The sequence below is a fragment of the Eucyclogobius newberryi genome, unplaced genomic scaffold (genome assembly GCF_026437365.1).
Source record: "Eucyclogobius newberryi isolate DKJ021-1_F unplaced genomic scaffold, fEucNew1.0.hap1 SCAF_10, whole genome shotgun sequence".
Taxonomy (NCBI): Eukaryota; Metazoa; Chordata; class Actinopteri; order Gobiiformes; family Gobiidae; genus Eucyclogobius; species Eucyclogobius newberryi.
The window spans coordinates 14804021-14816051 of NW_027315724.1; the positions used below are offsets into that span (position 1 = coordinate 14804021).

The window sequence follows — 12031 nt, forward strand, 5'->3', positions numbered from 1 at the left end:
ATTATTGGAATCTTTGTGATACTGGACGGCATCTTTATCAGATACAAAGTAGTGTTGGTCCGTGCAGATCCATGGGCAGGAACGCGGGGGAAGAGAGAGCCTGAGAATAGGCTACACTGGACCTAATAAGTCACTGAATAGGATAGGCAAATATCCTACTGGTTTATGTGATCACTGTCAAGAACCAGAGACTGCTGAGCATGTGCTGATTCACTGTACACTATATGAAGGAGAGAGAACTGAAGTAGTCTTATGGTTTCAAAATAACAAACAGGAATTCAATCTGCTGAATCTTCATACAATCCAGTAACACAAATCATGTAAGGGTAAAGTTACTTACTTATATAACACAGGATAAATTGGAAAATTATAGAGTTAAGAGCGTCTTTGTAGTGTTACACTACAATCCCATTTTGGTATTACTGCCACCTACTGGTTTGTCCACACCCAAACCAGTAGGTGGCAGTAAATGGACCTTTTCAGTTGGCTGTCAACCGCCATTAAAAGTAAAAAAAACAAATAGTCCTTTTCGTGTCTCAAACACATGAAGGAGCTTATTCGGTAGACACTTACCTTCCGCCTTGTGTGAAATGCCATTAGTCTTCTTCTTCTTCTTCTTCTTCTTGGAGGGATGTAAGTGACTGTGTAATAAAGCAGTCTTTATTAGTTCTTGTAGTTGATTGAATGCTTAAAATGGAATGTTGGTGATTGGTGACATCATCGTCGGTGACGTCCTCGTCAGTGACATCATTGTCATGGCAACTGTACAGGATACAGCCATGCATTAAGAATAAAGTCTTCTTCTTTGGTGTTTTATGGCGTTGGTATCCAAGTGTTAAATTACCGCCACCTACTGTAGTTTTACGTCTTAGACGGAGGACATCTCCTTTAGACTTTATTCTTTATTCTTTAGACTTCCAAACCAGGTTGTTTTCAATAGCCTGGCATCCTTAACCTTAGCTCCAGTTAAATTCTTCTTTACTTCATCCATCGTCACCATCGTAGGGATGCCTGTGATAACGCCTCTGACCGTATTTCTTTTCTTTCCACAAAGACTTTTAACCTTTATGGCCTTCCTTAGCTGAGCCGCAGCTTTGCACACGACCAGGAGCGAGCCATGTCCAGCTCTCACATCTTTGATCTCTTCCACTGCCTTACTTAGGCTCCACGTCAATGCCACTGGACTCCACTCCTAGTCTACAGAATGATGTCTTAAGTCTAAGAGGTACAGGAATTCAATCTGGAGAATATTCTCATAATCCAGTCACAGGGATCATGTAAGGCTATAGTTACTTATATAACACAGGGTTAATTGGAAGATTATAGAGTTAGGTGCGTCGTTGTAGTGTTACACTACTGTCGCTGATCTCTTGTCCACAACTGCCGGCTGCTCCAGGAGTCACAACTACAGTGGGTGGCGGTGTGACACTGGATGCCAGCCGGCATGAAGCACCAAAGAAGAAGAACACCAAAGACAAAGTCTATAATAAAGTCTAAAGTCTAAGACGTAAAACTACAGTAGGCGGTAATGTAACATGTGGATAACAACCGCCATAAAACACCAAAGAGGAAGAGTCACTCGCCATGGCTTCTTGCCATTGCACAACATCTAGTTGGTTATAATATTACCACAGTTGATTAATATTCAGTTCAGTTTAAATTGAACTTGTTGTAAGGGAAACAAAACATACTTTTTTACAAACAAATATCACACAAAACTCAAAAGGAGTAATCAGTACAAATACTTTACTTGAGTTTACCAACTTTCTATGATTATATATACAAGATATATATATATTTTTATGACATCCAATGTTTTATGAGATGTGCATATGCTTGAGTCATGTTTGAGTTACATTTGTGAAACATTTTAACAAATTCCTGTCCATTCTTCCCTCATACAAAAAGTAACATGTAATAATTTGTTCTTTATTGTCCGTGCTTAAAACTGTTCTTCATTGATCACCCTCACAGAAGAATCCTTTCCTTCAGACTGATAGGGATTTGTGCACGCTGTGTGTATTCCTCGAATCAGGAACAGCACTGAGATGACTGCGTAGTAACTGCCGTAGATGATGAACTGCAAGAACCATTGTCCATGAGTTAAGTTTGACATGTATTCTGTTATGTTCTGTTTATTTATACATGTTTTCCCTACTATGCTCATCTAAAAATGTATTTGAATATTAGCTTTCCGAACATCACTCCACAACAAAACAACGGTGCATGGCCACTAGGTGTCTCTCTTTGCTCACTCTATTGATGTAAGTATTTGAGATCAGTACAAAACTCACAAAAGTGCAAAGTATTACTAACGCTACATGTGATATAACTCTCCTCACTATCTTTAACAACACTAATACTACTAGTACTACTACTATTACTAATACGAATACTACTACTAAGTTAGCAGCTTGCATCCATTTTCCTCAAATGCTCAAATGCACAAAGGCTCAATTAAAAAGTACTTTCACAGATAATGGTACCTGAGTAACAATGTCCAATCCCAAAACGGTGTCATCCACAACTATCAAAGTCACAATGGTTTGTAGTAACAGGGCCACAAACGTGTTGATGCCAAACGTCAGGGCGTAGCACTCCATGGACATGTTTGAAGCAATCTGAAATCTGAAAATAAATGTATTAAGTATGAACACTGCACAAAAGGAGATATACATATATTTCAACTTACACAGCAATGGTAATGAGTAGGATGTAGCATGATTTGAATATAACATAACCAGCATAGCAGACCCATATATTGCTGGTCAATGCCATAAGGAAAACTGCACCTGTCCCTGCAGCTGAGAAGAGTCCTAGGGCCAGCTCGCCCCACACGGCCCAGGTCACCTTAACATGACCCACGCAGAACGCAGCCGCTGCACCTGGAGAGGTGTAAACACACTGTATAACCATGTGGTCGCTCTTACTGCTCCTGTGTGTTAGCGAGAATCAATGAGACATGCCAGTGTTTGTCACTATGAACGACACCTTGCCATACTGTGCACCACACATCTATTATACTTGAATATTTTGTTTTTGTTATTCTGTATCTTTTTGCCATGTGTTGCTGACCACTTCAGGTCAAGCCAGTTTGCAACTCATATGTTCTTTCAAATGCTGCAGAATACTTGTTGATTTATTGATGAATAATGATTCTTTGATGGACTGATTGTTGTGTCTTGTGTTGGTGAACCAAAGACAAGTTTCCACTAGGATGGGAAAAGAAGTTCTAAAATAAGATATAAGATAATATGCACTATTGATCTCTGTGTTTCAGACTTACCTGTCAGACAGCTTGCAGCCTCAACGCCTCCATTGTATGTGGATGATGTAGCTGACGGCTCAATGTGGTTCCACAGTAACTGGCAATAGTTGAAAATCTGCACGTAACCAGCTGTGGCCAACGCCCACCACAGTGACCAGAAGATTAACTTACTGCATTTATAACAATAGAATGCACAATTAGTATTAGTATTCAAGCAGTCATAAAATACTGCTGGAATAGTGTACTACCTTGAAGAGTAGGACTCCTTAAAACTTTGCAAAAGTGAATGTCCTGCTCTGATCACATTTTCTCTGCTGAACCATCGAACATCACCCTCGTCAGCTCCTTTGAAGAATAAGCTTGTCTTGGGTATTGGCAAACAGAAAGAGATGAGAAAAGCCACTATTTCAAATCCAAGAGTTATGGCGTTTAAGTAGAAATAATCAAGACCTGTTAAAAGGTTGCAATTGAGGATCTTTGGCAAGAACTGGGTGAAAATATTAACATAAGTTGCTTGACTTACCAGCCACAGAGACAAGCACCTGTCCAAGAGATGACGCAAATGTGTATCCAACCAACATGGCACCACGAAGATAACCTGTTGCTTTTTGGTAATTCTCTATAGGTATTACATTGTATATATATGAAAAATACGCCACTTCAGTTGATGTCACCACTGCATAGTTAACCTGAAATGAATGAAATAGGACAATAATATAATGTGAGGAATTATTGTGTTGTTTTGCCGTTTTGAAAATGTGTAAACAGGACATATTTCTTGACAGAACAGACTGGTGTTGCTACATAATAATTCAATTAATGAACGTCAGTTTGACAGTAGTTTATAGGGAAATCACCTGTAGAAAGACCATAGCAGCTAGACCTGGAACAAAACAGAGCAGCACGTAGTTTGTGACCAGGAAGAGTCCTTGAACTACAATGACAGGCTTGTGTTTTAAAAAGTCGGTCAGCAGAAACACTGGGAGAAGGAAACTCAAGTACGAGTAGGTCCATATGGGAAACAGGTAGGTAGTTACCTGAAAAACAAGAGAAAAGACAGGTCAAATAGAATGCTCCGCTTCTGAACCAAATGGTGAAAAATTACCAACAGCGCAAACATAGCACTACTTCTCTTCCCTAAAGTGTTATTGTGTGAAGGAGTATTATTGTCTTACCACTTCTTCAGAAATGTTCTTGTAAGGTCCAATCAGGTATGGCGTCAGGAAGGGCTCTGCTACTCTGCTGGAAGCAAAAAACCCATAGAGACATAGCACTGCAGTAGGATAAGCCCAATTGGAGGACTTAAGTTTGTTCCAACAACTCATACCTGTCCACTATAATGGCTCCTGTCCCTGCTCAGTGGTCTGCGGTCATCAGTAAAGAACAGGTTATCTGTGAGGTCAGGTGTGTTGAGTTTTCATACGTTTCAGTAGCAGATTTAGTTTATGACCTTATCAGCAGAAGACTTTGCACTTAAAAGCAGATAACAAGACCTGGAGCTTTCTTTGAGAAAAGGTGTTGTCATTTATTGATTTGTTTATTTGATGAGGACAGTGTACATGAAAAACATTAGTGTAAAAGTACCTGAATTAGTCCGTTGTCCCTGGACAAGTTAAACATCTATGAATGCTTAAAAGTCTGTTTTATTCTCTAGTGGAGGTTATGCCACCTGCTTGTGTGGGAAAAGAGACATTTTTGGTTTATTAATATGGATACCCCCCACATGTTTTATTTTTCTAAGATATGATTAAAACTGTATTGTATGGAAAACTGTACTTAAGGTACTTAAAATGTCTTAATTACTCATTCAGTTTAAATGCATGCGATGTTGTGGTGGTACCACCAGGAGGCGTTCGCCTGTTTTGAGGAAAGGAGTGCGCTCGAGAACAAGAGAGCGGACAGAGAGAGACACGGGAGAATGTAAAGATGTAACCATGGATGTAACACGTTGTTTTTGCCGTGACTTCTGTGAGGAATAAATGGAGAAGCACTGAACTCCGACAAAAGTTTCCTCCTCTTCTTCTATAAGTGCAACACTTGTCTCCATGGAGATGGGATTGCTTTGCCTAGAAGGTTCTACTTATTCAACAACAATCTTTCTCTTTCTGTCCCTCCTTTTTATTTTTATTTTATTTTACGGTGTAGTGTAAAACACAGCCTTTGAACTCCTACAGTAGGTGGCGGTAAATGCACCTTTTCAGACCGTGGTGAAGTTGTTTGGATCAGTCAACAAAAACGAAAACAACGTTTGTTTTCTTAATGTTAAATATATATATGTACATGTTTGGCACGCCTAATATTAGGCCAATTAATTACAAAAGAGTAATTATTGTATTTAATCATAAATTATACATTTTAAATTTATGTTTTTTCTTCAATAACTTATAGGCTTTGTGACCCATTCACCCCAAACTAATCCAGAATAATTCTAAAAATGTTATAAAAATGTAAATGCGTATTGAGAAAAATACCATTGCCGTATCCAATAATTCTCATTACATAGAATTGTTCTTGATTAGTTTAGGGCAGGCATGTCCAAGACTAATGCGGCACCTCATGTCCGTGTCAGCGAATATGTGGAATATGTGGAATATGTGGAATATATCGGTCCTTTTCAGTTGACTGCCAACCGCCAATAAAAGTAACACAACAACAATAAAAAGCCTGTGTGGCGAGGGTTTCCAGTGTTTTAATCGTGCTCTCCAGTGGTGAAATCCAAGTGCAAAACAGTGCTCTAACAATATTTACAGTGATAAAAAAAAACACTGAGGCAAAAAAACACATGTATATATAACTTTTCAGACTTCTTTAAGTCTCAGAGTCTCACAGACGTTACCTCCACTGTAGCTCTACCTTAAACCCCCGTTAGCCCCTCCCACAAAACAAACACATACATTATGAAAAAAAAATATTTACACCATTTCTACAAAACAAACACAAAACTATAATATTTATCTTACAAAAATATCAAACTAAACAACAACCTTACAATATGGACAAAACAAAGATAATTGTGTGTGTGAATTGTCGTGACTGACGCATTTAAACCCAAACGCGGATGTGCCGGGTTTGGCCCCTGGGTTTGGCCCCCGGGTTTGGCCCCTGGGTTTGGCCTGAACCAGAACGCACAATGTGATGAGAGGAGAAGACGCGGCGCAGGTTCGTGAGTTGATTTGGCGTCTTTTGCATTGGTAAACTGACGCGGCTAGTGCGCACTCTTAGCTTGCTCGGCTCACGCGCACGCTTCAGTCAACCTTCCCTTTGTTTACGTTCCTTTGCGCATGCGTAGGGGGATTTGCGGCTGGTCGCCATGGAAACTACATGTTGTCGTCTTAGACTTGTGGCCACGGGAACGGAGCTATCGTTTGCAAAATGAAGTTAAAGCGCTTCTGTCTCAGATATTATCCACCAGGTAATCTATTTATAATTGTTTAGAATTATAATTACTATCTTAATATTATGACGTACTCTCAGGCTCTGGTCACAATTAAAATGACTTAAAGTTACTTTTCTAAATTAGAGCAAAGTTTAACCGGTTTACATTGATATTAGCTAATAAACATTGATGAAGCTAACTTATTGTTCTGCTTCAATCAAACAGGTATTATAATAGAATATGAGAAAACGGGACAGCTGAGCACCAAATCAATAGACCTCCTGGATTTATCAACCGAGTGCGTGAGTTTTATGACTTTGCACGTTGAATCTGCCTCAATGCCAATCATTTTCAGACTTTGTAAAGTTGTGTCTCATTGCAGTGACCTTTTATGAGTAACCACTGGTGTGTGAAATGTGTTTGCAGGACAAATCCAGATGAGTTGGTGTCAGAGATTGTTCAGTCTGAGCCTTTGATCACGGAGCATTGGGCTGATCAGGTTAAAGATCTGATCGTTCGCCTTCAACAGAAGCAATGTCAGCAAAACCACCACAAGTTCTGCTTTGTTAAGGTTACACTTGTTTTACACATAATATGTACTCTTGTCCTTCAAACAACTGCCTTGAAAATGACGCACAGTGGTTGAAAGTATATCAAAAAAATGTACTTATAAAATACTACTTTACTTTTTTTTGTAAGCATGATTTTTGTTTTCTAGATCAGTTTTTTATACAAACAAAACATAATTAATTAAAGTTTAAAGCTGGATCAAGTCATTTTAAACCTCAATCCACATATTTGTTGTGCTCTAGCCAATCAGAAAAGACGCTGTTTTTTGTGTTTGTCGGTGGAGAAAAGAGCAGACACAGCAGTGACTTCAGACTACAGACTACACTTACCTGAAATATCTAATCAATTACAGCGACGTTTTTGTAATTAGTTACTTCTCCCCGGGTTTTATTTTCTCTTGCAGTCTTTAAGTGTGTACATTCAGAGATATTAAAAATGTTTCATCTACAGGTGCTTAACGCGCACTTATTACCTCTGACAAACGTTGCTTTTAACAAGTCTGGATCAAAGTAAGTTCAGCATTCTGATGAATTCACATTTCCTATACTTCTTTAGAAATATATACGTGTTTTCTTGCCGTCCGCAGGTTCATAACGGGGAGCTATGACAGAACATGCAGAGTTTGGGACACAGCGTCTGGCACCTGCCTTCTTACACTTGAGTCCCACCAGAGCGTGGTCTACGCAATTGCCTTCAACAATCCTTTTGGGTAAACATTATTATGTATTTTCCTTTCACCTATAATATAAAACTAAGACATACATGCATTTATTTCTCTTTCTCGCTTTCAGTGACAAGATCGCCACTAGTTCCTTTGATAAAACATGCAGATTGTGGTGTGCTGAGACTGGCAAGTGTTTCTATACTTTTAGAGGACATACAGCAGAAATAGTAAGTCATTTGTGTTTCTTTGATTTTGACATTTGTACCTTGTAATTGTGATCGTTGTGTGTGTTGTAGGTTTGCTTGGCGTTCAACCCTCAGAGTACATTGGTAGCGACAGGCAGTATGGATACCACTGCAAAACTGTGGGATGTGGAGAGTGGTGAGGAGCTGGCCACACTGACTGTGAGTACTGCAATTATCCATGTAACTTTACTAGAACTACAGATCAACATTTGTTTTATTGTAAGGAGCTACTGTGTGATATTTGCCCAGTTTCAGACAATATTAATGTGATAGTGTGGATTGTCGTTAGTTAAATTGGCCAGCAGGTGTCACTCCGCTCTATGAAAAGGCCGTGGCTGGAGAGCCGCGGCGCGGTCAAATGGCCGCGCAGTTTCAGGGACCGCGGCATTTCCCTTATAGCCCGTTATAGCCTCATGGCTAACCCTGACCCTAACCCTAACCTTAACCTTAACCCTGACCTTAACCCTAACCTTAACCCTGACCTTAACCCTAACCCTAACCTTAACCCTAACCCTAACCCTAACCCTAACCTTAACCTTAACCCTAACCCTAACCCTAACCCTAACCCTAACCTTAACCTTAACCTTAACCCTAACCCTAACCCTAACCCTAACCCTAACCCTAACCTTAACCTTAACCCTAACCCTAACCCTAACCCTAACCCTAACCCTAACCCTAACCCTAACCCTAACCCTAACCCTAACCCTAACCCTAACCCTAACCCTAACCCTAACCTTAACCTTAACCTTAACCTTAACCCTAACCCTAACCCTAACCTTAACCTTAACCTTAACCCTAACCCTAACCCTAACCCTAACCCTAACCCTAACCTTAACCCTAACCTTAACCCGGCGCGGTCTAAAACGGCGCTAAAACGCGGTCAAATAGCGGCACAGTTTCAGGAGACGCGGCACTGCAGACACTCCCCTATAAAAAAAACCCTTTGCCACTTCAGAGAGCTGCACTTTAGGCCCATATCGGCTCCTTCTTTAACACTAACCAACTTTAACTTTTAGGTCATGGGGATGGGACAAGAATGCTCCGCCACCTTGCCTTTTTCCTAACCTCTACTAAAGTGTGATTGTTTTTATGGACAATGATTGTGTAATTTCACTGAGACTAATGTGGCGTTGTTGGTCTTCTGGTTTAGGTTTTAACAGTAACTAAAGTTAATTACCCCTGACTTACCACATTAAGTCATGTTTTTTGAATCAAATTCTGTCTAACATTCCTCTGCTGTATGTTTTAGGGTCATACAGCGGAGGTGCTGTGTGTTTGCTTCAACACAGTGGGAAACCAGCTCATCACTGGCTCCTTTGACCACACAGTGGCCATATGGGAAGTTCCCTCTGGAAGGTCAGTTACACCTTATGAAACTTCTTGAAGCTTGTTTTTACATAAGAGCAAAGAGAAAAAAGTACACACACAACTTATGCGTGTCTTCCCCTCAGGCTTGTCCACACTCTGCACAGTCATCTCGGGGAAATAAGCAATGTGCAGTTCAACTGGGATTGCTCACTTATTGTTTCAGCTTCTTTGGACCACACCTGTAAGGTCAGCACTTTAATTCTGCTGTTAGAATTCCCCCACAAGCCACGACTTTATATAAAAAATGTAATGTAAAAGCTGTTTTATTTGAATAATCCAATTGTCACTAAGGCCTGTTTGTGTTGTCAGTTGTGGGAGGCGTCCAGTGGGAAATGTGTGGCCACTCTGGAAGGGCATAAAGAAGAGGTTCTGGACGCATGCTTTGATTTAACTGGACAGTTGGTGGCTACAGCTTCTGCAGATTGTGAGTCATGAGTGTATTAAAACGCATTGGTGCTTCTTTTTTTAACCCCATTTGTTCTCTTTGGTCTTGTTTGCATTTTGTTGTTTTATGTTTGAATGTAAAATCAATAGATACATCTGTTCAGAACGGTTTAGATGTTGTAGATTATCACCTTATTAGATGGGAGTGTGAGTCATGTTTTTGTCTCAGGCACAGCACAAGTGTTCAGTGCGACAACACATGAACATCTTTTAACCCTGAAGGGCCATGAGGGGGAGATCTCAAAGGTAAGTCCAATAAAGTGACTCAGGTACATACACACTGACACAACAGCCTGCTCCCTTCATCCTTCTTGTTCTAGTTTATATCTTTATACAATTTAACTAAACAAAGGAGAATGACTTCTAAGTTGCATTCACAGTGCTCGGTGCTGGCCTGGCACCTCTGATTTTGTTTGCCTTTGCAGCTGTGCTTCAACCCCCAAAGCACCCGACTACTGACCGCCAGCTCGGACCGGACCGCTCGTCTATGGGACGTCAAAACTGGAGAGTGTCTGCAAGTATTGAGTGGTCACACTGATGAGATATTCTCCTGTGCTTTCAACTACGAGGGAGACACCATTATCACAGGTGCAGTAAACACAGACATGTCCATTACAGTTACACAGCAGCAGCAGGACCTTCAACTAGTGCTGTGTCCTCGGGCAAGGCACACCCACTTTGTCAGATGTTATGACAATACCTGCCAATCTCTGTGCTTTTTAACTTTTTCTTTTAGGCAAGGTGATGTGAAAAATGTATTAGTATTTTTTTTTTCTAATAATGATCGATAACATTTTTTGATTCAACCTTATTTTGTCGTATTTAAAAAAAATATTTCAATATAAATTTTCAAGTAAATAATATAAATTTAAAAGAGAAAACTACACATATTTTTAATAATTGACAATTTTTTTAATGCAGAAAAAATGTCAAATTTCTTCAGACAAAGTCTGAACTCTGCTCCAAACCACATTATTTTTCTAACAGATTGACAGTGGACCGTTAGATTAAACTGACTGCATCTTAATCTCGATTATAATTTGATTAATTGCTTCTTTAATTTTGAAAACATAGCTGTTGAAATGTATTAAGTCCTGCTAGTTTGCATATTTACACTTCTATACTCTTTTACAGGTAGCAAGGATAACACTTGTCGCATCTGGTACTAACCTCTCATCAAACCTCAGATGAGCATGAACACTGTTATCATCTGCAAACTATAAGCTTCTGTATTAGTCAGGACAGTTCAGTGTGAAATGGGAATGAGAGAAGGGAGGACATGCAGTGAAATGTCCGAGCTGGGATTCGAACTCACGACACTGTGGCCGGCTGCACTTGACCACTCGACCACCGGGCAGCACACAAACTGTAAACTGTAAACTACTAATAAACTCACTGTGGTATGTGTCAATACTAAAGTGTCTTGCAGTATTTTTTCCTGACTCAATACTTTTTATACTTTTAGAATTCAGAGATGCCTGGGATTGTATAAAATAGACTATTTTGGTAATTGTGTAAATATTTTCTAAAATGATAATACAATAGTGAGTGCCAAATAAAGAACAAATATAACATTTCTGAAATATTTTAAATAAATTAGATTAACATAATAGTGAACGTGGTTATATTTAAGATTGTACTAAACATGTGTCTATTTTTCCTCAATTTGACCATTTTTGACCAAACTTTATGATGTTATTTTGGTTAGACCCACGCAGCAAATATGACATTGGTTGAGGTAATTCCATAACTCCAGTAACCTAGCAACATATTGTAAATAAGGGTCAAAATTCATATAAATTGCACATCATTTTATTATGATTTGACAAATAATTATTACCTTTGTTAAATGATTGTTTAAACTCTCAGAAAAAGTGTGTAAATAGTCTTTCATAAAATGTTACTTATCATTTAGAACTCTGCTCTACTTCCTGTCATTTTCAACTCTTCTTTTTCTTTTTTTCTTCACAAACTGTGACTTGACTAATGCAAAACTATGATAAACACAATTATAATGCAGAACAACATGAGCCTGTCAAAAGTGCTTCAAGTGTTAATGTGCTCTGAAAACGTCCCGTGCCATGGTCCAGGTTTAG

The 12031-nt window shown here is 39.3% G+C and overlaps 2 protein-coding genes across 2 annotated transcripts; one reads left to right on the top strand and one right to left on the bottom strand.

Annotated features, from left to right (window-relative positions):
- Positions 1-1886: 1886 nt before the first annotated feature.
- slc19a3b (solute carrier family 19 member 3b) lies at positions 1887-4643 on the bottom strand. The gene is made up of 8 exons (XM_072457812.1): positions 4444-4643; positions 4126-4305; positions 3792-3957; positions 3517-3718; positions 3287-3438; positions 2693-2885; positions 2487-2628; positions 1887-2080 (listed from the first exon to the last, which is right to left on the bottom strand). The coding sequence occupies exons 1-8, from the start codon at positions 4591-4593 to the stop codon at positions 1943-1945; spliced, it is 1323 nt and encodes a 440-aa protein (XP_072313913.1). The 5' UTR covers positions 4594-4643; the 3' UTR covers positions 1887-1942.
- A 1915-nt stretch (positions 4644-6558) lies between these two features.
- On the top strand, positions 6559-11126 carry daw1 (dynein assembly factor with WDR repeat domains 1). The gene is made up of 13 exons (XM_072457823.1): positions 6559-6680; positions 6870-6942; positions 7071-7215; positions 7665-7723; positions 7801-7923; positions 8006-8105; positions 8175-8282; positions 9373-9479; positions 9575-9677; positions 9801-9915; positions 10105-10181; positions 10361-10523; positions 11070-11126. Exons 1-13 carry the CDS (start codon positions 6641-6643, stop codon positions 11102-11104), a joined length of 1248 nt encoding a protein of 415 aa, XP_072313924.1. The 5' UTR covers positions 6559-6640; the 3' UTR covers positions 11105-11126.
- The last annotated feature ends 905 nt before the right edge of the window (positions 11127-12031 follow it).

Bases quoted from the DNA above. Each gene is read 5' to 3' on its own strand.
- daw1 (XM_072457823.1), top strand. From the start codon at position 6,641: ATGAAGTTAAAGCGCTTCTGTCTCAGATATTATCCACCAG. The intron at 9,916-10,104 runs GTGAGTCATGAG...TTTTTGTCTCAG, and splicing joins GGCTACAGCTTCTGCAGATT to GCACAGCACAAGTGTTCAGT. The intron at 10,182-10,360 runs GTAAGTCCAATA...TTGCCTTTGCAG, and splicing joins ATGAGGGGGAGATCTCAAAG to CTGTGCTTCAACCCCCAAAG.
- slc19a3b (XM_072457812.1), bottom strand. From the start codon at position 4,593: ATGAGTTGTTGGAACAAACTTAAGTCCTCCAATTGGGCTTATCCTACT. The intron at 3,958-4,125 runs GTGATTTCCCTA...CATTCATTTCAG, and splicing joins CTGCTATGGTCTTTCTACAG to GTTAACTATGCAGTGGTGAC. The intron at 3,719-3,791 runs GTAAGTCAAGCA...ACCTTTTAACAG, and splicing joins GGTGCTTGTCTCTGTGGCTG to GTCTTGATTATTTCTACTTA.